The following is a 27,228-nucleotide window of genomic DNA, read 5'->3' as shown; positions in this document are numbered from 1 at the left end:
GCTGGGGTCGAGCAGAGATTCACTGCAGCTCCCCACTCTCCCTGCCAGCACGGATATATCCTGTTCTATCTACTTATCATCATTTATGGTTTCTATCATCCACATTGACTCACTCTTCCCTGTATCTCCCTCTAAGGGAAATTTTAACCCCTGAAAAGCAGCTAAAACCTTCCCCACTATACCCACACATTGCTCTACTACTTTCCCCTTTCATTGAGCTTCGAATCTGGCTGGTGGCTCAGTGTTAAAGGGCCCCAAGTCGCTGAAGGAGAAGCTCCCCCAACCCACTGCTGCTCTGGCTGCCACTGCCTCTCACTGCATTCCCAGGAGAGCCAGGCCCTTGTGGGCTCCAGCCTGAGAAGTCTGGTGGGTTATGCCCACGGTTCCCAGTTACCTGGCATGGGAATAGGAACGATAGTCCGTAGTCTGTCATGAGTGAGTGACATGGGTGCATCATATGAGAAACAAATGAATGACACAGTAGCCACTTAAAACATTAGGACATTGTTTTTTCCCTATATTAGGGAGTGTCCCTAGTCACTCCATAGGTAAGGCTGAAACTGAATTTTTATTATAAGCCTGAGTCCATGCTGACCTCACTCCTGCTGTAAAATCCTCCCAAAGAGTCGTATTGGCCTCATCACTGATAGACAAGGTCTCACAGCACCACAGATTAATTCTAGAACATTTGTAGTGAATCCGACAAGGGGCTGTTGAATTCTGCCAGAGCTGTCAAACAGAATCCTAAAAGTCTCCTGCCATCTATTTACCACTTTGTACCGTAAAATGAAAGAAGATGAAACCTCATCTACTGGACTCCTCTAGGAGGCATCTAATGCCCAGGACTAACATTTAGTGAATGAATGTGAAGTTACACAAGTTGTTAATGTAGTAGTGTTGCTTGGGAACCTGTGCAGTGGATGTGTGTGAGTGAGTGACTGGGGCACCAAGACCTAACTTTCTTGGGGACAGGAAAATGAATTTCTTCCTAAAGACCAGCCGGACCATTTTGCTGAAACCTTTTTTTATAAAAAGGTATCACCTTAGGGCAGAGACGGGAATGGAACATCTCAGTCCTAGAGGTGAACATTTCATAAGCAACTGAATTCAGATGCTAGAATGGAAACACTTTGGCAACCTTGGCTAGAGGTGTTAGCAGTGATCTGGCTATAATTTATCAAAATTTTATGTCTTTAAAAATTAAAATCAACACCACAGTTTTTTTACTTTCAGTTTTTTAAAAATACCATCCTTCACTGCCCTTTTCTGACCTGTCATTTTTTCCTTACTTCCTTTTATTTCATAACCACGAGACGCTTTCCATCAAGATTAACCTTTTGCTTTCCCTCTCCCAAGACACCCTTCTTGTGGGCAGATTGTTGAGTCCTTCCATTTCCATGACTGTGTGGATGGGGTCTTGACTGGAGGCTGAGGCATCTTGTGAGGTGTCATTTCAGAAGCCTCAGGTATACATTTTCTCTATGTCTCCATTTCATTCCTCTCTCTCTCTGGGTTTTCCACCATGTGTTATTTTAATTTACGACTGCGAGGTTTCCTTTTCCAGAATCATGATTTAAATTTAACCCTAAAGATGTGGTGCTTTCTGTGATGGTAACAACTTAAACTGCATCTGAGAGCTCCACCTCACTCTCCTTTCCTTTACTCACCCTCTCTTCTGAGCACGCTTGACACTCTGCTGACAGATACTGAGCCAGAGTGCTGCATGAATGTAGTTCTGGGAAGGAGAGAAGCATTTAAACACTGGCTGCTAAAGCTCTTTCCGTATTAATTGTCCAGGTGCAGTGCAAGATTCTCCTACACTATCCTGCCAATCTGCCTCAAACCTGACACATGCAAAATTCATTTCCAAGGGTAATGGGCAGGTGAGTCTCTGTGGTGCGTTCAGCCATGAATATGAATATTTCAGGATAATGAGCACAGCCATTAATTGTTTGTAACTGAACTGTCACCAGTTATTCGTTGCACAATGATCCCTACAATCAGCCTCACTTGGTGGCATTGAGACTAGTGGCCTACCAGTGAAAGGCTCCACATCTGATTAGCAATCCCCCATCCACTGTACATTGCAAATGTTTAAATATAAGGTAAAATAGATGACCATATTCCCTGGGACCCTCCGCATCCCTTAGAGAGTCCAACTCCCCAGCACCATGGATGACCAACATGCTCCTTGTTTCCTCATATTCCATTAGAAGGGAATGGAGAGTTAAATCAGGGAGTCTGGGAAATTGCTCTTCAGCAGAGTGTATTGAGCAGTGTAATGGAAATGATCCTGTCAGAACAGTGTAAGACCGGAAAGATTGGAAATCCCCTCTCACTAATCACCACTTTACCCAAAGGAGAACATCTGTCCCATCTCTCTGAAAATACTATCTGAATCCTGTCACTCTTGCTATGAGCCTGTTCATTGCAAAAGGAAAGGCAGCAAAGATCACCCCAATTTTGACATGAATAAAATATCAGCTGAATTTACCTTGATATATTTGAGCTCTTCTCAATTCTGAAACAAAGTAGATACAGAGAGATGAGAGCTGTCCTGTGCACAAGACCCTCAGAAGGGGAAATAGTTTATAATAAAGTTTATATTGGGAGAAGGTGGGAATGGCACTTACGAAGTTCATTCTGGAGCTTCTCTAAAAACAAATCAATAGAAATAGATATATGGTAAGAAAGTTTATTGAAACAAGCATACATTTAAAGGGTGGTTTACATTGTAAGAGTTCCCATGATCTTATCACAAATTAAATCTTTTTTAACTATAAGGGACTATACTTAAATAAGACTAATAATAACAAGGAGTGTCAGAAAGGTTGGAAATGCTCAATTAAAAATTAATGAAATGAAAAAAAAATACGCCTTATTTCCATAAACTTAACAGTGAGCATAATTAACCACTGGAACAATTTACTGAGGATTGTCGTGCATTCGCCATCAATGAAAATTTTAAAATCAAGATGATATGTTTTTCCTGCACTAGGAAATATTTGGGCAGTTTTCTGGCCAGTGTTATGCAGGTCAGACTAGATGATCACAGTCGTCCCTTCTGGCACTGGAATCTATGAATTTTTCCAGTTACTCTATCCCTGGCCAATGTGAACCTCATAGGAATTTTATAACTATTACTACAAGTGAAGAACATGTTCACAGCAGTGATTAAAGGACAGAGCAATACCTACACCTACCCTTCCTCCTGTTCATACAAGCTAAGGGAGGCTGCTTAGACCAGTGCTGTGGTCAGGAAGGGATGATGCTTTTGAGCAGGGGAAAATCACCAGGGATGGGGCATGGATGAGTGGTGGGGTGTCCCCTGGAGCTCCCCCCTGGGCACGGGGAGGAATCTTAGCAGACAGGTCTGCTGGCACAGCAGAGCTGGGGAGCCCAGCCCCTTCCTCTGACGGAGGAGAGGCCTCTGCTGCTGAGCTGGGAGATTCTGCCCCGGCACCACCTCCAACTGCAGCTCCATCCCTCCCTCCATGCCTGCCTGCTCCCATGACAGTGCTGCCTAGGCCTCTCCGCCCTTGCTTGGGATGAAAGGGACATATGGGGGAACATGCAAGGGGAACATAGGTTGGGGGACAGGGCTGGCTCCCCTGACTTGGTCCATGCTGTGTGGGGAGATGGCCAGAGCAGGGATGGGGTGAGGCTGTGGAGACAGAACCTGCACATCTCTCAGTGCCTCCTTGCGCTCAGGCTGAGAGCTCCATTTCCCCTTCCCCAGGCAAGGAACACCCCCCCACCCCCCATTAATCCACTCTGCATAAGAATGTAAAAGCTTAACTCCTGCCTCGCCCTTTCCTCAGCATACACTGGGCCAGAGCAAGCACCTGCTAACTCTGCTGAGGGCAGAGCTAAGGGTTAGTGTGAGTCAGAGGACTGTGTCACACACAGGGTGTTTCCCTGTCCATTAGAGGGGACAGGGGGCTACTAGAAAGAATGGGTACCATGATGCATCAGTGTTCAGAGAGTTCTCTGCACTTGTTGTTTGCTTCCTGTTAAGGGCTTGTGTGGGTGGGTTTTGCCTTTGTGCAGCTCTAACTGGTCTATATGAAAATCTCTTAGTAGCTAGCTGGGAAGTAGGAGGCTGCTACCTTGAGACTTCTTAAAACTCACCTCTGCCAGGAAGCCTATGAATCACTTGACAGCTGGGGAACTGTGACTGGTGCTTATCACCCTGATCACAATGGTCTCCCTGTTCCCTGGTGAGCCCCGTCGGTCTGTCTATATCCACCTGTTGTCTCACATCTTATATTTGGAATTGTAAGCTCTTTGGGGCATGGACCAGCTCTTTGTTATATGTTTGTACAGTACCTAGCACAATCGGGCCCTGATCCCTTTGGTGCTTCCACAGTACAAATAATAAATAATAATAATAATAATAATATAGGCAACTTGATGCAAACTTTGATTTCTCCTATTAAAATGAACAAAGAAACCGTACCTTTCTGTGCAAGATGTTCCTCTAAAAGAAAATAGGAAAGAAATATAGAGAAAAATGTTTTTTAAATGTTGCATTTTTTATTAACAATGAATTCAATCCGCAACCTTTCTTTAGATCTACTCCCATTGCCTATAGTTACTATATAGCCAAAAGGGCCTCAGTTTTGTCTTGTTTTTTAAACCAAATCCCATCCTTACAAAATGCCATGATGCAAGATAAATAAATATTATCTGAAATATACTGGCTTCCTTCTAAACTGAGCTCTACAGATAGAAAATATTTGGGTCATCCCATTAACGACATGATCCTGGCCCCCACTGCCTCCCTACATACTTCCTCATCCAAGGCTTAATTTATCCCCTGCCAGCTTGCCAGAGCTGAGTATGTCTGCTGTGAAAAGTGATATTTATATGTTTGTTAATATCACTTTTCACTGCCTCCCAGCTAGCTAAGAAGTCTGCTGTGAGAAGTTATATTAACAAACATACAAATATAATTTTTCACAGAAGCAGACTTACTAGCTAGCAAGTCTAAAACAAAAATACAACCAAAAAAGCAAAAGAAACAAGAAGACAAGAACATGCCGCGCACCTTATCTGTGTTTCTATTCTGTTTAGGTCTAGTGAAGAATAGAGACAACTGTACATTATTTTTATTATTCAGTCTGCAAAAAACCCCTTATATAAATAAATTAGTATGATTTGGATGTGTATATGTTCATATTTTATGTTTTTCCTAAAGTTAAGTATTTTAGGAAAAATTGTCATAGCGGCCACCAGCAAGAGTTGGTGGCCGTACTCTGAAGACACCAAAACATGTGTTTTGAGAACCCCTGCTCTAGAGAAAGAAAAGGGCAAAAGATGAGATCTCATGCTGCCAGGTACCTGGGGATAATTCAGACTGCAATTTAATGTAACTGCGCTGTGATTATTAAAGAGTATGACAAAGTCAGGCTGGGCAGCTGTAAGAGGGTGGGGGAAGGCAAGTGTGTTAGCCCTAATGATAGAGGCCCTTTTCCTGAAAGCTGAGAACAGGTTACCTCATGTCAACTAGGGACACCTGAGTCCAATTAAGGGCTGCCTGAGACCTTTAAAAAATGCTCCTCTGGTGAGGGGGAAGGAGGAGAGACAAGCTACTGCAAGGCTAGTGGTAGCAGGGAGAAAGGCTTCACTTGGGGGGAGGGGAGGGGACGAGACGAGACGAGACGAGACGAGAGGAGAGGAGACGAGACGAGAGGAGGAAGGGGTGGCTGCTCTCCTCATACTGGGGAGGCTACATAACTGACTGCCTCTCTAGGGCCAATAACAAGGCCACCTGCCCTCAGAGATGGGGGTAGGAAAAGGTATCCCCTTCGTTTTTGTGTTGGAACTGTTTTTTTCTTTTTCATTTGTTTGGCGGAGGAGCACTTCTGAGGCCTGCCCCAAGACCTCCCAGGAAAAGATTGGGAAATAACTCCCCAAGTGGGAGAATGAATGCCATCCAGAGTGGGGCTGACTTACTCCAAGCTCCTCTACTGTCAGGTACAGGAGGTGCCTTGCCACAAGGGACTGACTGACAGTGTGACACAGATCTTTCTATGGAGGCCACAATACAATCAGTCAGAATCTAGAATATCTTAGATTTAGTTTTTGCTTTACTTTATGTGTTTGTAAGTAGATGTACTTTGATCTGTTATTTCAATTATTATGAGAGCCTCAGCCTAGCAGCTTGTTTTTTCTCCAATTTGTCAAAAAATGCAAATATGCCCTTCCTTGTATCTTGCATACCATTCTGTTGGGCACAGTTCAAAGAACATTACAATGCACACATAACCACCCAAAACTCTGTGGAGTTCAGGCTGAGCAGATGTACCACCAACCTCCTCCAGAAAACCCCAACAAGAAACTATTTTAAACTCTCAAACTTTTAAAATCATGGAAATTAAAACTTAAGGTTCCACTTTAAAAAATGTGAAGTATGGTTTGCAGTTGTTTTCTTTTTTAAGTCACCCAAACAAACAGAACTCTAACACAGTAGCAGGATTGCATTTCTCTCTTCCCTCCTAGCTTTAAATTTGAAGTCAATACTGGAGTAAAGTTCATGAGTGGAGAACTGAATTCTTGGTATTGGTTTTAAAGCATACTTGTCTCTGATACTAAGTGTGATCCTTCAACATGACACTGGCCTCATTCTGTATTAGTGCCAGAATGCTATGATCTCAGCCTTGGAGTTTATATATAAATGCTCGATCTTAATTGGAAATGAACGGTTTTGTGCTGGAATGTCCTTGTTTTGTTTAAGTGTAGGGGGAGTAGGTGTGAATGGAGCTGGCAAGGATCAACGTTGGGGAGGCCGTGGGAAGTGAATGTTGTGGCCATGGAAATGTGGATAGGCAAATAAGAATCATGGGCCAGGGTGGGACTCATGAGCGAGAGTGTAGAGGCAGAGTCAGTCAGCTAGTGGTGACCATCAGAAAGTTGAAAAGCAGAGCGGGTGCAGAGTGTCGGGTCAGGAGGGTGCATGGATCAGGGAAGCTCCATCCCCTGGTGGAACAAGGTTTATAACAGGAAGAGGATTATGACACTTACCAAGGTTCGCAACAAGTTTCCCTAAAAACAAAAACAGAATATATTATAGGTTTATAAATAGCATATCACATAAATAATCCCATAAGAGTTTAGACTTAGGGCCTGCTCTTGTCCCATAAAAGTCAATGGAAAGATAATTATCCCAAATGGAAAATGCTGTTAACTTTAAGAACTTGAGTCTCTGGTTAAAACAAACCATAAAATAATGTTCTAGTGACAAAATTTACCAAAACACAAGCGTAAGAGGTCAGAAAGGCTGAAAGCCTCAGAAGCAGAACTGTGAATTATGTCTACACTACGCACCTTTTAGTGACACAACTGTGCCACTACGGGCGTGTTGCTAAAAGGCGCACAGTGTAGCCACCGTTTGTCGTCAGGAGAGAGCTCTCCTGCTGACAAAAAACTTCCACCCCCAACGAGCGGCAGTAGCTTTGTCGGCAAAACTTTTGTCGTTTGGGGGGGAGGGGGAGGGTTTCACAATCTTGAACGACAAAAGTTTTGCTGATGAAAGTCCAGTTTACATAAAGCCTTAAGACTGACCATTCCCAAGCCACTCTGTCCCGGCCACCATCTACATAAACGTTATGTTATAAACTTAGTAGGAAGTGAGAACACCTTCACGTCGTTGGCACCCCAGTCAGTGACAGAGTGAAGGGTCACTGTAACATGCACTTGCTTCCACCCAATGCCTGTCCATGTGGGGCAAACTCCTGCAATCCTTGGGGATCTCTGGGGTGCAGTGTAGGGTAGGAGTGGGGCAGGAAGTGTTCTGCATGTAGTAAGCACCGAGTTGAGCATTCATTCATCAGATCCCCTAACAGCTGCCTGGGAGGCACTAGCCAATTGTTCCAAAGATAGAGATTTCCCCCCCACTGCAGTTCCCATAGAAGAGCCTTAACTTTCTCTGCAACATGTGCCGCTATGAGAGAAGAGGAAATACTTGTTAGAAAGGGGGAGAGTCCAGTACAAATGCTGCACATTCTACAGAGCACTGGTTGGCTGGTAATGAACTGTATCAACAGGCTTCCATATAACTGCTCCCATTGCCCTGTGTTTCAGAGGGGCCTGCACTTGCCTTTCATAGCGATCCTTCTGCCTGTGGTTAAAGTTCTTCTGTTCATTATGAATCTTAATAACTTCTTAAAACAAAATTGGAACCCAAACCCTGTAAATTATTTGTGCATCTTCCTCAACTGACTTGGGGAATAAAGATCAGCTTGGCTGTATTGGACTGGTTCTGAGTTAGGCCCAACAAAATGAAAACAATCAAATCTCCTCAGTTACCCAGACTTCAGTCACAGCCTGTTTCAATACTCCTGTGAAGAACAGCCTCCTGTGACTGACTGGGAGCCAGCTCCGGAGAATGGCTATCCACACTGAACTTGGTAGTACAGAAAAACACAGAATTGCTGGAAAGGAGAATAGTGACAGAGAAAGACTGGCATATTGTCTGACGGTTCAGGAAGGGACCCCCAGCAGCCCCATAGGATCGGGCACGATTGCTTGACCCTTGTGCAGGATAAAAGATTCTTTGAAAAACAAGGCTACAGGAGAGAAAATGGGACTGACACTACCAGAGTTAGCAGGCAATTTGTGAGGCTCAGACGCTGCAGTGATGAGCATCATGGGAAACCCCATGAGGAAATGAATAGCTCCCTATGCAGAGCAGGGTTTGGGTGGTGACAGTTAATAATGCCAGGCTGCAGGAAGGGAAATGGAAATAATAATTGCAGGTGCTACTTTTAAAGTGGTCTCCATTTAGCTAATCATTGGTCCTCTGCCTTTAAGCTTGATGAGCTAAGAGAGGGGGTGGCAACCTTTGCAGACAGGCTTTGAGCGGTAGGGGTTAGAACCGTAGCCTGGGACGTCAGAGACCATGGTTCAATTCCTGGGTCTACCACAGACCTTCTGTGTGAGTTAGTGCAAGTCATCAAGGGCTTGTCTTCACTTAAAAGATTTGCTGCTTTAACCCTGCTAGTGTAGAATACCTGGCTGTGCTCTCTGATCAGGGCTGTGACGTGCATAAAACCGATCAGTGGCATATGTGAGCCCAGAACTCTTATTCCCAAACCCAGTGCAGCTTTCTTAGGCTAAGGGCATTTTGACGGGAAAGTGTCTCTCTCGCTGCACTAAGCATGTGTTCTATTAGCACTCTGTATTTCTAAAATGAAGATCTAATCATTTCATATTGTAAATTATCAACATTGGCTTTGGCATTTGGTTTCATCCACTAGACATTAGCGATGGCAATCAAGTGATATGTTTCATGTGGCTCCTAGGCCCTTCATTTATTTCCCAAGACATGGGCAAAAAGTAATGGAAGACTTCAGATTTCCCTCACAAATTACACCCCAGGGCCTGTCCTGAACTTCCAGTTTATGGTACCAAGTATCAGAGAGGTAGCCATGTTAGTCTGTATCCACAAAAACAATGAGGCATCTGGTGGCACCTTAAAGACTAACTGGTTTATTTGGGCATAAGCTTTTGTGGGTAAAAAATCTGAAGAAGTGGGTTTTTTACCCATGTAAGCTTATGCCCAAATAAACCTGTTAGTCTTTAAGGTGCCACTGCACTCCTCATCATCTGACTTTTCCTGGGAAATTTAGAGATGATGCAAAATATGGCTTAAAATAAAAATGTAGCTGCATCTTTAACTATGGAGAAGCCACCTCCACTCTAGACTAATTTATATTTTAAAGGAAATCTCTGAGTACACTGTACTCTCCCCTTAAAACATTACCTTTCGTCTTGTGTTGCTTCCAGAAGAAATAGCTGGCCGTGAAAATGAGCAAACCCAAAGCAACCAGGAGTATGTACACAGCCACATTCCAGGGGTAGGCCGTCAGGAAGAAAGGATCTACAAGACAAAGCCTCATTAACTTGGAAACATTGCTAGAACAGATGTATCACTAGTAGGACTTTTGTGGTGATCATGTGCCACTGGTTGGAAGTAGAAATTATCAGGAATTTTTCAACTACATTTTTTTGTTTTTTGTCAGAAAACGCCAATTCATCACAGCCAAATATTTTACAGGAAAGGGTTCTTGGGTCCAGGATGGGATTTCTAGTTAAAACCAGAGGAGAAAACCCCAGAATAGCCACTAGCCCAGTGGCTAGGACACTCACAGGGGATATCCAGAGTAAAATTCCTGCTCTGCCTGATTTGGAGCAGGGATTTGACCCCCAATCCCAGGTAAGAGCCCTGACCAGCAGGCTATTGTGAAGTGTATGTGTGGCGGGGTGTCTCTCTTTCTTGTTTTCATGAAAACTTTTGAAAAGTGTCAGTTTTGTCCCCATGGGGAAAAGGAAATTTTTTGAAAATTTGGAAATCTTCATGGGACAGGAAACTATTTTCCTCAGAGCTCCAGTTTGGAGAGCCCATTCTGGCTGCACAAAGGGGCCTTTTCTACACTACGGAAATGTTTCAAGACTCCCTCTCCATTGTGAATGTCAATTCAACTCCAGGCATGTTAAAAGTGTTAGCAATAATAAAACACACTATTGAACACTCCCCACCAAAATTAGTCATGTTTCATTATACTCCATCTGCAGTTTGGAAGGCAGGTTCATGAAGTCTAACCTTCCCTAAATTCACCACACGCTGTGTTTTAATGAATAGCCTCAGAGCAGCTCTATGCACATGCATGTTGTAAATCCAATACTTAAATTAGCCCTAAACGTATCACATTTTTGCTGAGTTGCTGAACTGTGTGGTTTTCATGGACACCAACCTGCAATGTAGATCACGGATTCTTTTCCTTGGTTGAGGTGGGAGTTGCTGACAGAGCAGGACAGATCCCGACTGGAAGTTTCTGTTACAATAATGGAAATTTGTGCTTCAAACAGGCCATTATCATGTTGAGTTATTTTTTCTGTCAGGGATGGTAAGTGGTGCCCCCTCCGGTCTCTCCACTGTACCTGGGGCTCCGGGTACCATCCAGCAGATTCACACACCATGTAGATCCCTCTGCTCTGGTAGCTGTCAACAGAGATGCGAGGAGTAGAGCCCAGACCTGGAAGCGAATGGAGTGACATGTGTGAACCCTACACAAGCTATATGGATCCCTTCAGCCTGGAAGGTGAGCATTTAATCCTTCAGAAGAAGGGAAAAGTGGATCATTGTCCCTTCTGCCTTTCACTGTGTCACTGCTGAGCTCTGGCTATGAGAAGTGTTTCACTATTGCCTGAGCCCTAAAGCTGGAAGCCTATCTCAACGTGAACAGCATATTTCAGATCAGGAATAAAATGACAGACTGTATCATTGAACAGAGAGAGCAGCCCAACTAAACTGGCTGTGAGCTCCAGGAAATAACAATTCCAATGGCAGGAAGTTAAAGACAGAAAAAATATGGTGCAAATTTTTCACAGTGCATGTACTTAATCACTGGAACAAGGGACATGGTGGAGTCTCCATCTCTTGTAGTCCTTAAATCAGAATTGTAACTCTCTTCCGAAAAAAACAAAAAACATTGCTCTAGCTCACCTATAAGTTAGTGGGCTGGATGCAGGAATCACTGGGTAAAATTCTCTGGCCTGTGTCAGACAGAATGTCAGATTGGATGATCATAAAAGTCCCTTCTGGCCTTAACATCTATGACTCTATGGAATGTATGAGGGGCTGAGGATTAGAAACCTCAAGTGCCAAGCTACAGAAGCAGGTGAGCAGTTACTCCACAGCCCTCGTACAGAGTAAGGGAGAGGAGCACATGTGGCCTGCTGCCTCCTCCGCCACTCTCTCTCTCACACTCACACATTTGTGGCCAGTGGATCTGTTGCATGTTGACATACAGGCTGTAGTGGAAACAGAGAGTCTGAGACACAAGCCCTTGTATCAGTGGCCCAGTATGAGGCCTGAACTAAAGTAGTGGGCAAGCTTTGCTGATCTAAAGCAAAGGTAGCGAAAGTCAGGCTGTGAACAAAAGGCAGGCCCTGCTATAGAACACGCCTGCTTCTAAGTTTACAGAATCTGGCAAGAACAGGGCTGATATTGGAAAAACACACACATTCCTGAGAAGTGCTAGGCGCAGGACACTCACACAAACACATTCATAGATTCATAGATATTTAGGTCAGAAGGGACCATAATGATCATCTAGTCTGACCTCCTGCACAACGCAGGCTACAGAATTTCACCTACCACTCCTGCAAAAAACCTCTCACCTATGTCTGTGCTATTGAAGTCCACAAATTGTGGTTTAAAGACTTCAAGGAGCAGAGAATCCACCAGCAAGTGACCCGTGCCCCATGCTACAGAAGAAGGCGAAAAACCTCCAGGGCCTCTTCCAATCTGCCCTGGAGGAAAATTCCTTCCCGACCCCAAATATGGTGATCAGCTAAACCCTGAGCATATGGGCAAGATTCATCAGCCAGATATTACAGAAAATTCTTTCCTGGGTAACTCAGATCCCACCCCATCTAATATCCCATCACAGGCCATTGGGCCTATTTACCATGAATATTTAATGACCAAAACCATATTATCCCATCATACCATCTCCTCCATAAACTTATCGAGTTTAATCTTAAAGCCAGATAGATCTTTTGCCCCCACTGCTTCCCTTGGAAGGCTGTTCCAAAACTTCACTCCTCTGATGGTTAGAAACCTTCGTCTAATTTCTAGTCTAAATTTCTTGGTGGCCAGTTTATATCCATTTGTTCTTGTGTCCACACTGGTACTGAGCTTAAATAATTCCTCTCCCTCTCCGGTATTTATCCCTCTGATATATTTATAGAGAGCAATCATATCTCCCCTCAACCTTCTTTTAGTTAGGCTAAACAAGCCAAGCTCCTTGAGTCTCCTTTCATAAGACAAGTTTTCCATTCCTCGGATCATCCTAGTAGCCCTTCTCTGTACCTGTTCCAGTTTGAATTCATCCTTCTTCAACATAGGAGACCAGAACTGCACACAGTATTCCAGGTGAGGTCTCACCAGTGCCTTGTATAACGGTACTAAAACCTCCTTATCCCTACTGGAAATACCTCTCCTGATGCATCCCAAGACCGCATTGGTTTTTTTCACGGCCATATCACATTGGCGGCTCATAGTCATCCTATGATCAACCAATACTCCAAGGTCTTTCTCCTCCTCTGTTACTTCTAATTGATGCATCCCCAACTTATAACTAAAATTCTTGTTATTAATCCCTAAATGCATGAGCTTACACTTCTCACTATTAAATTTCATCCTATTACTATTACTCCAGTTTACAAGGTCATCCAGATCCTCCTGTAGGGTATCCCTGTCCTTTTCTAAATTGGCAATACCTCCCAGCTTTGTATCATCCACAAACTTTATCAGCATGCTCCCACTTTTTGTGCCAAGGTCAGTAATAAAAAGATTAAATAAGATTGGTCCCAAAACCGATCCTTGAGGAACTCCACTGGTAACCTCCCTCCAGCCTGACAGTTCACCTTTCAGTAGGACCCGTTGTAGTCTCCCCTTTAACCAATTCCTTATCCACCTTTCAATTTTCCTATTGATCCCCATCTTTTCCAATTTAACTAATAATTCCCCAAGTGGCACGGTATCAAATGCCTTACTGAAATCTAGGTAAATTAGATCCACTGCGTTTCCTTTGTCTAAAAAATCTGATACTTTCTCAAAGAAGGAAATCAGGTTGGTTTGGCACAATCTACCTTTTGTAAAACCATGTTGTATTTTGTCCCATTTACCATTGACTTCAGTGTCCTTAATTACCTTCTTCAAAATTTTTTCCAAGACCTTGCATACTACAGATGTCAAACTAACAGGCCTATAGTTACCCGGATCACATTTTTTCCCTTTCTTAAAAATAGGAACTATGTTAGCAATTCTCCAATCATACGGTATAACCCCTGAGTTTACAGATTCATTAAAAAATCTTGCTAATGGGCTTGCAATTTCATGTGCCAATTCCTTTAATATTCTTGGATGAAGATTATCTGGGCCCCCCAATTTAGTCCCATTAAACTGTTTGAGTTTCTCTTCTACCTCAGATATGGTAATATCTACCTCCATATCCTCATTCCCATTTGTCATGCTACCATTATCCCTAAGATCCTCTTTAGTCTTATTAAAGACTGAGGCAAAGTATTTGTTTAGATATTGGGCCATGCCTAGATTATCCTTGACCTCCACTCCATCCTCAGTGTTTAGCAGTCCCACTTCTTCTTTCTTTGTTTTCTTCTTATTTATATGGCTATAGAACCTTTTACTATTGGTTTTAATTCCCTTTGCAAGGTCCAACTCTACTTGACTTTTCTAGAAGGGTGGTACCACAACACCCCATACCAAGTATAGCATGAACACGCCCTAGGGTTGCAAACTTTCTACTCACACAAAACTGAACACCCTTGGCCCGCCCCCTGCCCCACCCCTCCTCTGAGGCCCTGCCCATGCCTCGCCCATTCTCTGAGGCTCCGCCCCCACTCACTCCATTCCCCCTCCCTCTGTCACTTGCTCTCCCCACCCTCACTAACTCACTCATTTTCTGGCTCAGGGGGGTTGGGGTGCAGGAGGGCTGAGGGCTCCAGCTTGGGGTGTGGGTTCTGGGGTGGGGCCAGGGATGAGGGTTTTGTGGTTCAGGAGGGGGCTCTGGGCTGGGGGGTGGAGCCGAGGGGTTCAGAGTATGGGAGGGGGCTCCTGGCTGAGGTAGGGGTTGGAGGTAGGAGAGGGTACGGGCTCTGGGCTGGGGGTGCAGGTTCTGGGCCAGTAATGAGGGGTTCAGGGTGCGGGAGGGGGCTCCAGGCTGGGATCGAGGGGTTCAGAGGGCAGGAGGGGAATCAGGGCTGGGACAGGGGGTTGGGGCATGGGGGGATTCAGGGCTGCAAGCTCTGGGTGGCACTTATCTCAAGCAGCTCCCGGAAGCAGCAGCATGTCTCCCCTCTGGTTCCTACGTGGAGGTGATGCCTGGCGGCTCTGCGCGCTGCCCCGTCTGCAGGCGCCGCCCCCTCAGCTCCCATTGGCCATGGTTCCCGGCCAAGGGGAGCTGCAGAGCCAGTCTTTGGGGCAGGGGCAGCACGCAGAGCCAGTAAGCGTAGGAGCCAGAGGGGAGACATGTCGCTGCTTCTGGGAGCCGCGTGGAGCCACAGCAGGCAGGGAGCCTGGCTCACCCCCGCTGTGCCTCTGATCGGACTTTTAACGGCCACCTGGCAACCCTACCCCTCCAAAGATAACGAGAACACACTGACCCCTTGTAACGATACAAGCACCAGAATTGTCTGGTCTCTGGGATTTTGCATAGACACTAACTAGACGCAACCTAGTTACAGGGCCAACTGCACTATTCTCAACCATCACAGGCTGAAAGGCCCCTTCTGTCTGCTCCACAGACAAAGACGAGCCGGAGACACATTCTCCTTTAGCAGACACACAGCTTGGGATTTCATTTCCCTTGTCCCAGCACTCAGGGCTGTTCACAGACAACTGCTTGGAGATCAGGGTAGCTCCCTCCACAGGCAAGTCAATACCCCTGACAGACACAGGCACATTTCCTTCACTGTCACAATTCTCCACACAGGTAACAGGTAAGGTCCAGGGACACTCATCTTCCACTAACCTTGCCTTCCCAAACTGCTGACTAGACAAAGCCATCAGCTCACAAGGCTGCCTAGGCTCATCCAAACTTTCCTTACCAGGCACATGGCCATTCCAAACAGATAAACTGCTGCTCTTTTCACAGTTACCCTTTTCAGGTTCACTTTTATAAACTGTACTAGCCAACAATATTTCACCCTTTCTTTCCTCAGTTAGGTCTTTAACCTGACCATCCACTTTAATCTGCTCCTGAGAAACATTTTCCTGACCAATGAGATCTTTCTGTGCTTGATCTAATTCCAGATTCACTTCTGAGACATTAGACAGAAATTCAGAAACTTCATTCACAGACAAACTGCTCTTTTGCACAGACAAACAGCTATTTCCCACCAGGTTAGAGTCCCCCTCCCTCTGGTCAGAGCAATATAACATACCAACATTGTTATAAACTGAAATTTCAAGAGGATACAGTTTCTCGATTGCTTTTTTGACATCGAGCTGAATTCTGGCAGTTTCTTGTCGCAGCTGGTGAACCCTCTCCTCAGCAGCGATCCTTTGCTTTCTCAGCCATCAACTTTCTGCTAGTTTCTTTTCACGCTCAAGTTGCCATTTGTTTGCTGCCTTTTGCATTCCAATTGCTTCTGCAGCTTCTGTAGCATCAGGTAAGAGCTGTGCTCCTGCCTCCTGATCACTGGCCATTAACAGATCTCTCAGTTCTTGACTTGTAGCTTTCTTTCTAAAGCTTATCCCCTTTTCTGAACACAAATCTTCCAGGGCTTTTTTGCCAAGGCCCTCAGATGCTCTTTGCTCACCCATTGCAACTGCTCTTTAACCAACCAAACTCTCAATACCAAAATTCAAATTTGGATAGCGTGGGGTTCTGACCCAAAGTTTAATTGACCTGGTTCTGTGGATCCAAGCACAACTACACCATTGTAATGATGCTGGTTCTGGTAGGACCCAACGGAGAGTGCCAATTCAGGACAAATTGCTTCAAACAGGGCAGTTACAGCCCAAGGCTGAGGTTTCTATGCACACCAAGGCAAACCAAAGCAGCCAGACAGAGAAGACTTTGGTTTTACCCCACTAGCTAACCACAAGTCACGCAAGCAATTCCCTTAGACACTCCAGTTTCCCAGTATCTCCACCAGTGCCACTCGTTATGGGACAAACGGTTATGAAAACCAATAGCCCAGTAAAAGAAAAAAGGTTCTCTCGATCCCAAAGGACCAAGCCCCAGACCCAGGTCAATATACAAATCAGATCTGACCCACAAATCATGCTGTTTTCCAGTCCTTTAGAATCTAAAATCTAAAGGTTTATTCATAAAAGGAAAAAGATATAGATGAGATCTAGAATTGGTTAAATGGAGTCAATTACATACAGTGATGGCAAAGTTCTTGGTTCAGGCTTGCAGCAGTGAGAGAATAAACTGCAGGTTCAAATCAAGTCTCTGGAGAACATTCACAGCTGGGATGGGTCTTTCAGTCCTTCGTTCAAAGCTTCAGTTTAGCAAAGTCCCTCCAGAGATACGAAGCAGCATTGAAGACAAGATGGGGGAGCTGCAGCAGCTTTTTATATTCTCTTGCCATGTGGTCTTTCTTTCTATGTCCCAAAGACAAGCTGTCCATCACCTGGCATGGAAAAACCTCAGAGTTCTGTCCATAGGCAGGTCCCTGCACACCTTGCTGAGTCGCAAGGCACGTCTGCCTTCTCTCAATGGGTCAATTGAATATCTGGTGGTCCTTAATGGGCCATCAAGTAGGCTAGGCAGAGCTGACACCAGCTTGTCTGGAGTGTTCCCCAGAAGCATAGCACAAGTTTGAAATACAGACAGTATAGAGCCAATATTATAACTTTAACTATAAAAATGATACACACATATAGACAGCATAATCATAACCAGCAAATCATAACCTTGTCTTAGACACCTCATTTGACCCCCCTTCTACAAGATTTGGTGCCACTACAGGACCTTGGTTGCAACGATGATCTATACCGTCCCAGATTATGTCAATAATGTCACACCCCTTCTAAAGATAAGGTCAGGATGACAGTGTGATGGATAGAGATATTTTGATCAAACCAACATGTACAAGGTAATGAGTGGTAACAAACCACGTGCGATGGAGGGGGTGACTAGCCACATCAGAGGGGCAACACATAACTTGTTTGTGTATATAATATTGGTGTATAAATGAAGTCTCAGAGGGAGTGTCTTTGGCCAAGGGGGAGCAGAAAGTCCCGCCACTGACTGAGTTGCGTCCATTGTCATACATGTGTTAAGTGTACTTGTAGCATGTATAGGGCTCTAACACCATGCTTCATCAGCAATAAACCTGACTAAGTCCCTTTGCTACTAACAGGTCTGTGGTTATTGGGCAGTTCAATCAGAGGCTGCTGTATGGGCTATCTAGCCAGAGCCAGAGCAGCACGCAGAGAGAACACACGCAGCCAACATCTGATGACATTGGCCTTGACCCCAGCACATCAATACACTTTCCAAAGTCCTGTCTCCCTCCTCTGGGCTCCCCTGCACATATTCCTGATTAGAGAGCCACCACAGCCCTTGGCTCTGCGGTACACCAGGGAAGGTGAAGGGCTCACCATCTTCTTCATTATTCAAGCCCTTTTCATTTACAGACAGACCCATTAGTCCACAGATGCTGCATCCTGAGATCCATTGACAATGTTGCTGGTCTTATTTTTGTCTCCTTGGTGGAAAATAAGTGGTTACAACAGAAATCAACCCCATCAGAATGGATTAAGAATGAAAATTGAAATGCAAGTAATAAAATATTACAGAGTGTTTAAATAGAGGGTAGCTTCCTGGAATGTTTTAAATGAGCTCAGTGTAATGACCATGAAACTGATGGCAAGCCTACACTGCAGACTTCTGCTGGCATAGCTCTGTCCACCAGGGGTGTGAAGAGGTATGAGTCCTGACTGACACAGCTGTGCCGGCAAAAGCTCCTTTAGTATAAAGTGGTACTGTCCCTTTCAATCTAGTCCTGCATAATCACCAGAGGGCCTCCAGGTATAAAGAGTCTCTCACAAGATGCAGGGGCTCTCTGGGCTCTGTAGGCTCAGTGTCTGTAGCAGCCATATTGTTATGTAACTAACAGAGAGAATTGTGGTTTAAACTTTATACCTTGGTCTCACTCTGTTTCCTGAGATACAGAGTCTGCAGCAGGCTCACAAGGAAGCCACTCTCTGCTGCCAGGTCATGCTAGAAAGCATGACACGGATTCAGATATTACCACATTCTGCATGAAGAGAAAAGTGGCAGTTCTCATAAGGAGTGCAGTGTATCAGTATATAGTGAAAATGACTACTCAGAGCCAGGAAACAGCAATCTACATATCTGCAGGAACCAAGCAGAAGATACAGAGTATTAAGACAGAGTACACAGATTGTGACACTCTGTACCTTGGGGGAACACCCGACACCCCCATGTTCATCCTTGTAAAATGATTGTGTGGTATCCATTGCAAAGTTTGTCATGTTGGGTGTCTTCGGAAGGCTCCGGATGCACTGAGAATGGTTGTTATAGTGATGTTCTAGTAATTGTTACAGTAATGTTATAGTATCGGGGGTAGCCGTGTTAGTCTGTATCCACAGAAACAACAAGGAGTCCGGTGGCACCTTAGTCTTTAAGGTGCCACCGGACTCCTTGTTGTTTTAGTAATGTTATAGTAATGTTATAGGTTATAATTTCATGTATATAGTTATGAGGCTGAAAATGTATGCTCATGGCTTAAAGCAAGCCCAAGCAAAAACTCTCCAAGAACAGAGAGACAGTTCACACCTCATCAGGGTTTGTATGGGACAAACCCAGCCCAGCCCCACAGGAATAAAGGATGCTGGACTAGGCAACAGAAAAGAATCTGTTAGACTCTTGAGTGAGCATCCCCCTTCCTTTGGTCAGTTTGGAACTGCAATGAGGTAATGCTCACCTGAATCTGAAGCGGGGGAGCAAAACCAAGAGGGAAGAAAGGACATGATAAAAGGGAGAGACATTTGTCATGCTCGTCCTCTCTCTTCCACCTACATCTACAGCAGGGGTGGGCAAACTTTTTGGCCTGAGGGCCACACCTGGATGGGAAAATTGCATGCAGGGCCATGAATGTAGGGCTGGGGCAAGGGGTTGGGGTGCAGGAAGGAGTGTGGAAGGGGGTGCAATGTGCAGGAAGGGGCTCAGGGCAAGGGGTAAGGGTTATTAATCATAGAGTATCAGGGTTGGAAGGGACCTCAGGAGATCATCTAGTCCAACCCCCTGCTCAAAGCAGGACCAATCCCCAATTTTTGCGCCAGATCCCTAAATGGCCCCCTCAAGGATTGAACTCACAACTGTGGGTTTAGCAAGCCAATGCTCAAACCACTGGGTGCAGGAAGGGTGCAGGGTGCGGCATGGAGCTCAGGGCAGGGGGTTGGGGGCTCAGGGCAGGAGGTTGAGGGGCAGGGAGGGGTGCGTCGGGGGCTCAGGGCAGGGGTGTGGAGCTCCTTGTCCTGTCCTCTTCTACCACTGAGAATAGTCTAGAACTATAATAGTAGTTGAAAGCAGCTATCAAATCCCCCCTCATTCTTCTCTTCTGCACACTAAACAATCCCAGTTCCCTCAGCCTCTCCTCATAAGTCATGTGTTCCAGATCCCTAATAATTTTTGTTGCCCTTCGCTGGACTCTCTCCAATTTATCCACGTCCTTCTTGTAGTGTGGGGCCCAAAACTGGACACAGTACTCCAGATGAGGCCTCACCAATGTCGAATAGAGGGGAACGATCACGTCCCTCGATCTGCTCGCTATGCCCCTACTTATACATCCCAAAATGCCATTGGCCTTCTTGGCAACAAGGGCACACTGCTGACTCATATCCAGCTTCTCGTCCACTGTCACCCCTAGGTCCTTTTCCACAGAACTGCTGCCTAGCCATTCGGTCCCTAGTCTGTAGCTGTGCATTGGGTTCTTCCGTCCTAAGTGCAGGACCCTGCACTTATCCTTATTGAACCTCATCAGATTTCTTTTGGCCCAATCCTCCAATTTATCTAGGGCCCTCTGTATCCTATCCCTGCCCTCCAGCATATCTACCATTCCTCCCAGTTTAGTATCATCCGCAAATTTGCTGAGGGTGCAATCCACACCATCCTCCAGATCATTTATGAAGATATTGAACAAAACCGGCCCCAGGACCGACCCCTGGGGCACTCCACTTGACACCGGCTGCCAACTAGACATGGAGCCATTGATCACTACCCATTGAGCCCGACAATCTAGCCAACTTTCTACCCACCTTATACTGCATTCATCCAGCCCATACTTCTTTAACTTGCTGACAAGAATACTGTGGGAGACCGTGTCAAAAGCTTTGTTAAAGTCAAGGAATAACACGTTCCCTGCTGTCCCCTCATCCATAGAACCAGTTATCTCGTCATAGAAGGCAATTAGATTAGTCAGGCATGACTTGCCCTTGGTGAATCCATGCTGACTGCTCCTGATCACTTTCCTCTCATGTAAGTGCATCAGGATTGATTCTTTGAGGACCTGCTCCATGATTTTTCCGGGGACTGAGGTGAGGCTGACTGGCCTGTAGTTCCCAGGATCCTCCTTCTTCCCTTTTTTAAAGATTGGCACTACATTAGCCTTTTTCCAGTCATCCGGGACTTCCCCTGTTCGCCACGTGTTTTCAAAGATAATGGCCAATGGCTCTGAAATCACAGCCGCCAATTCCTTTAGCACTCTCGGATGCAACTCGTCTGGCCCCATGGACTTGTGCACGTCCAGCTTTTCTAAATAGTCCCTAACCACCTCTTTCTCCACAGAGGGCTGGCCATCTATTCCCCATGTTGTGATGCCCAGCGCAGCAGTCTGGGAGCTGACCTTGTTCGTGAAGACAGAGGCAAAAAAAGCTTTGAGTACATTAGCTTTTTCCACATCCTCTGTCACTAGGTTGCCTCCTTCATTCATTAAGGGGCCCACACTTTCCTTGGCTTTCTTCTTGTTGCCAACATACCTGAAGAAACCCTTCTTGTTACTCTTGACATCTCTCGCTAGCTGCAGCTCCAGGTGCGATTTGGCCCTCCTGATTTCATTCCTACATGCCCGAGCAATATTTTTATACTCTTCCCTGGTCATATGTCCAACCTTCCACTTCTTGTAAGCTTCTTTTTTATGTTTAAGATCCGCGAGGATTTCACCGTTAAGCCAAGCTGGTCGCCTGCCATATTTACTATTCTTTCGACACATCGGGATGGTTTGTCCCTGTAACCTCAACAGGGATTCCTTGAAATACAGCCAGCTCTCCTGGATTCCTTTCCCCTTCATGTTAGTCCCCCAGGGGATCCTACCCATCCGTTCCCGGAGGGAGTTGAAGTCTGCTTGAGTTCGGGGAATTGCTCAACCAGGGGAATTGCTCAACCTTGCTTGGAGAGACTGGGCTTGTCTACACTTACATTTTATAGTGCTCTAACTTGCTGGCTCAAGGGTGTGAAAAATCACCCCCCTGAGCGCAGCAAGTTTGAGCGCTTTAAAGCGCTAGTGTGGACAGGCTCAGAGCGCTGGGAGCGCTCCCAGGAGCACTGGGAGAGCTCTCTCCTAGCGCTTGTGAGTGACCACACTCGCACGTCAAAGCGCTGCTGCGGGAGTGCTCCCGCGGTTGTGCTTTGAAGTTTCTAGTGTAGATGTAGCCTCAGTAAAGCTCACCTGACTCTGAAGGGGGGAAAGGGGGCAAAGCCAAGGGGGAGGAAAGGACAGGAAAGGAAAGCCTTAAGTGAAGTGGCTAAGAAGAGTCAGGAGGAGGTCACAGTTTTGTTATTTTCTGTTTGTTTATTTCAGTTGAGGGGAATAAGCACAAGAAAGCAGAAAAATTACTACCAGTGAGGCAGCTACAAAACTAGAGCTGGTCAAACTGGAAGCAGAAGAGAAGGCAAAAGAGGGTGAGTTTCAAATGTGGCAGGCAGAAATGAGGCTCAAAGAAGCAGCTGTGGCCAGGGAAACTATAGACAAAGAGGCAGCCAGGGAAGCAGCCAGAGAGCATGCTGCATACAGAAGGGCTATGGAGGCAGAGGCAGCCAGGGAGGAAGCTGCAGAGAAGGGCCATGGAAGAAAAAGAGAAAGAGTGGGAAGAAAGAGAAAGAGAGTGAAAACACCAACTGGACCTGCTAGAGAAGCAGAACCAGAACCCCCTGACCCCAATGATTCCCATCACTCCAAAAATCCACAAATGGGAACACTTATGTCCTGCATACAGTGCGGAGATAGATGATATTGCTGAATATCTGACTACCTTAGAAAGTCTGTGTGTAATACATGAAATTCCGGATGATAAAAAAGAGTTCCTACCCTGATTGTGAAATTAACTAGTAAAGCTCGAAATGTATTCAATGGAATGCCTACTGAAGATGCTTTAGACTATTGTAAATTTAAAGATACTGTTTTGCAAAGTTTTCAGATTACTCCTGAAACATATAGAGTTAAATTTAGGAATCTTAAGAGGGTATGAGTAATGGGGAATATGTAAACAAAATTAAAGATTTGTTTGGAAAACGGGTGAGGGGTAAAGTGGCAAGTTTTGAGGGGGATTTGTTGGATCTTGTTGCTTAAGAGCATTTCCTAAGCATATGTAAGGCCGAAGTAAAGCAATGTCTTTGGGACAAAGCATGTCCTCAAGGAATCAATTCTGAAGCACTTAGATGAGAGGAAAGTGATCAGGAACAGTCAGCATGGATTCACCAAGGGAAAGTCATGCCTTACTAATCTAATTGCCTTCTATGATGAGATAACTGGTTCTGTGGATGAAGGGAAAGCAGTGGACGTATTATTCCTCAACTTTAGCAAAGCTTTTGACACCGTCTCCCACAGTATTCTTGTCAGCAAGTTAAAGAAGTATGGGCTGGATGGATGCACTACAAGGTGGGTAGAAAGTTGGCTAGATTGTTGGGCTCAACGGGTAGTGATCAATGGCTCCATGTCTAGTTGGCAGCCGGTATCTAGCGGAGTGCCTCAAGGGTTGAGGCCTGGGGCCGGTTTTGTTCAATATCTTCATTAATGATCTGGAGGATGGTGTGGATTGCACCCTCAGCAAGTTTGCGGATGATACTAAACTGGGAGGAGTGGTAGATACGCTGGAGGGTAGGGATAGGATACAGAGGGACCTAGACAAATTGGAGGATTGGACCAAAAGAAATCTGATGAGGCTCAACTAGGACAAGTGCAGAGTCCTGCACTTAGGACGGAAGAATCCAATGCACCGCTATAGACTAGGGACCGAATGGCTAGACAGCAGTTCTGCAGAGAAGGACCTAGGGGTGACAGTGGACGAGAAGCTGGATATGAGTCAACAGTGTGCCCTTGTTGCCAAGAAGGCCAATGGCATTTTGGGATGTATAAGTAGGGGCATAGCGAGCAGATCGAGGGACGTGATCGTTCCCCTCTATTCGACATTGGTGAGGCCTCATCTGGAGTACTGTGTCCAGTTTTGGGCCCCACACTACAAGAAGGATGTGGATAAATTGGAGAGAGTCCAGCAAAGGGCAACAAAAATGATTAGGGGTCTAGAACACATGACTTATGAGGAGAGGCTGAGGGAACTGGGATTGTTTAGTCTACGGAAGAGAAGAATGAGGGGGGATTTGATAGCTGCTTTTAACTACCTGAAAGGTGGATCCAAAGAGGATGGTTCTAGACTATTCTCAGTGATAGCAGATGACAGGACAAGGAGTAATGGCCTCAAGTTGCAGTGGGGGAGATTTAGGTTGGATATTAGGAAAAACTTTTTCACTAGGAGGGTGGTGAAACACTGGAATGTGTTACGTAGGGAGGTGGTGGAATCCCCTTCCTTAGAAGTTTTTAAGGTCAGGCTTGACAAACCCCTGGCTGGGACGATTTAGTTGGGATTGGTCCTGCTCTGGGCAGGGGTTGGACGAGATGGCCTCCAGAGGTCTCTTCCAACTCTGTTATTCTATGATTCTATGTAAAGTCTGTGGATGAGATGGTTTTTTTAGCTGATGCCTTTGAACAGAATCAGGGATCTATTGAGGGCAGGCCACAGGAAGAGGGGTTTAAAACTGGTGGGAAGGGAAGATCCCATTTTACCCCTTATAAGAGAGAAGGGGGTTGGGAGCCTAAACATTCTCTTACCCAAAATCATTCCCCTAACCCTCATCCCAAATCTGCTGTTTTCTCGAAGATTAAAGATCTAATAGTCTTTTAAAAAGCTTTAATAGATTTATTCACAGATTCATAGATTCCAAGGCCAGAAGGGATCACTGTGATCATCTGGTCTGACCTCATGCATAACACAGGCCAGAGAACTGCCCCCAAAACGATTCTGAGAGCAGATGTTTTAGAAAAACAGCCAATCTTGATTTTAAAATGGCAAGGGATGGAGAATCCATCACAAGTCTTGGTAAATTGTTCCAATGGTTAATTACTCTCACTATTAAAAAATTATGTCTTATTTCCGGTCTGCATTTCTCTAGCTTCAACTTCCAGCCACTAGCTTGTATTACACCTTTCTTTACTAGAAAGATAGAAGGGAATTCTGGATACTGGCATGAAAATGAGACACATTAAGTTACACCTCAAAAGAAATTCTTCTTCTTCTGGGAACTCAAATTAGCAGCCAAGTTACTGACCTGTCACCTTCAGTTCCAGAGTGGCTTCCCCATGAAAGCTGGGTGATCGGAAGAAACAGATAAACTGTCCTTGGTCAGAGGGGGTGATGTTGCGTATATGCAGGGCAACTCTTCCATCCACGATACCGTCCTTCAGCAGCTCTGTTCTGCCCCGATATTTTGATATTTGCACCTCAGTCTGATCTTTTCCATGCTGATACAGATAGACAAGTTCAGAGAACTTGGATTGGAACCAGCGCACCTCCATCTCCTGAGCATTCATGCTGGGGGAGAGGTGACAAGGTAACAGGGCATCTTCCCCTGCAGAGACTGTGATGGGATGATCAGGTCCAATCACCTTGAAATTCACTGTTAAGGGAACCGAGACACACAGAAAGTTAGACCAGAGGGGAGCTGGATTGTTTTCATGGGTAATGCATGCTGATCTCTCACAACCGCCTAGACTCCAACTTGACCAGCTAAAACTGAACTCATGGTGTCTCACTGTATCTGCACTGGAAAACTGGTCAAGTTAGGACAGGCTTAGCTAGCACGTGTTAGCTGACCCTGCACTAAACTCAGACACTTTTCCTAGTTAAGACCAATCCAGAGAGGATTAAAAAATGGGTGGGCTCTGTCTCTAAATGTTGTGACCTGGCTAATGCCTGCAACCAGAACAATTAACCTGTGGAAGACTGTTTGCTAGACTGGAACCTGTAGTAGCAAGAGAGCCTGAGACATAAGCCCTTGTATCAGAGGCCTGGTATGAGGCAGGGCCTGCTCACAGAATCTGGCGAGAACAGGGCTAATATTGCAAAAATACACATTCCTAAGAAGTGCTAAGATTGCAAGGGAGAACAAAAGACAAGAGGACTCGCAGCCAGAAGGAACAGGAAGAAGGCTGGAAAATCACACCAACACCAGAAAAAGGCAGGTCAATATGATTGGGGACTCCCTACTAAGAAGAACAGACAGGCCTGTGTTGGGACGGTGCTGAATTATTATGAATTGCTGTGACTGATATGAATAAATGTGGCAAGCATGAGTTTGGTATGGCTTGGTATGTCTGAATTTGCTAGAGGATTCTGGGAGAAGCATTCGCTTAGCATTACGTAGATGGTGTGGAAAATGTACTGGAAGTGCTGAACTGCACTTAAATAATTAATAAAAGCTCTAGCTGCATATATGCTTCAACATCAAACTTTGGAATATATCAGCCAGGGCAACCGGCTCACCAAAGTAAAGAAGACATAAAATCATGTGATCAGTGGAGTTGGCACAGGCTGACACAGGCTCAAAATGACACTTTTTGGATGGCATCACGCTAAAAGCTTAAGTGAATGATTAATGAGAGGATAAAAATTGATTGATCTTTGGTCTGTGTCTATTTTGCAGTCCCTTCTAAAATATTAATTAGAGAAAACCAGTAATGAATGCCCATAGGGCATATTTCTGGGATATGTGACTCCTTTGAGAGCAAAAGTTATAAATTAGTTAAGTTAGTTCCCCAATTAACATCTGAAGAGGTTCATGATGCTGTGACACAGAAGACCTCGGGGTAACCAAGACGCTGTTTCGAGGGACTTTTGAACCAGAGGGCCTCGGGGTAACCAAGACCCTGCTTCCGGGGGACATTTGACAGACCAAGTACCTGAGAGGGGAAAGAACAGAAGAAAAGAAGTCTCCATCTAGAATCAGTAGCTATACCTGCTTTGTTTGCTAATCAGGATACTGTGTAAGGCCAACATAGTTACTGAATGTTTATGCTTGAGGAATTGAAGCTTATTAAGGAGAAGTGCATTATGTAACCTTTACTGCTTGTGTTATTCTTTCTCAAATAAATTCCTATGCATTAAGCATATTGTTTTCTAAATTTTTACCGGTGCCGGTAACAATTTGCCCAGCTGTGGGCCATTAAAGATCCGTTTCAACGGTCTGTCACCAGAACTGATCCAGAGAATAGAAAGGTGTGCTGTCTGCCAGGAGCTAAGATACAGGATGTGGATCTGAGGCTGAAGAGGATTCTAATGGGAGCAGGAAAGAATTCACCGATTGTCCTTCATGTGGGAACAAATGA

The 27,228-nt window shown here is 45.2% G+C and overlaps 1 protein-coding gene across 3 annotated transcripts in view; it reads right to left on the bottom strand.

The window, feature by feature from the left end:
* The window catches only part of LOC125621783 (butyrophilin subfamily 1 member A1), a 59,171-nt gene that overhangs the window by 9,395 nt on the left and 22,548 nt on the right, over window positions 1-27,228 (bottom strand). For 2 of the 3 annotated variants that reach the window (XM_048819080.2, XM_048819079.2), the window contains exons 4-10: window positions 25,173-25,520; window positions 10,758-11,039; window positions 9,767-9,883; window positions 7,027-7,047; window positions 4,460-4,480; window positions 2,634-2,654; window positions 2,495-2,521 (exon numbers count right to left, since the gene is read on the bottom strand). In XM_048819080.2, coding sequence (XP_048675037.1) covers window positions 2,495-2,521; window positions 2,634-2,654; window positions 4,460-4,480; window positions 7,027-7,047; window positions 9,767-9,883; window positions 10,758-11,039; window positions 25,173-25,520 — 837 coding nt within the window. The remainder of the gene's footprint in view (window positions 1-2,494; window positions 2,522-2,633; window positions 2,655-4,459; window positions 4,481-7,026; window positions 7,048-9,766; window positions 9,884-10,757; window positions 11,040-25,172; window positions 25,521-27,228) is intronic. The other variant, XM_048819081.2, reaches the window with a different exon arrangement.

This window comes from Caretta caretta, chromosome 14 (genome assembly GCF_965140235.1).
Source record: "Caretta caretta isolate rCarCar2 chromosome 14, rCarCar1.hap1, whole genome shotgun sequence".
NCBI lineage: Eukaryota > Metazoa > Chordata > Testudines > Cheloniidae > Caretta > Caretta caretta.
Note: the sequence above shows the minus strand (reverse complement) of the source record. Positions and strands in the feature narration are given on the sequence as shown.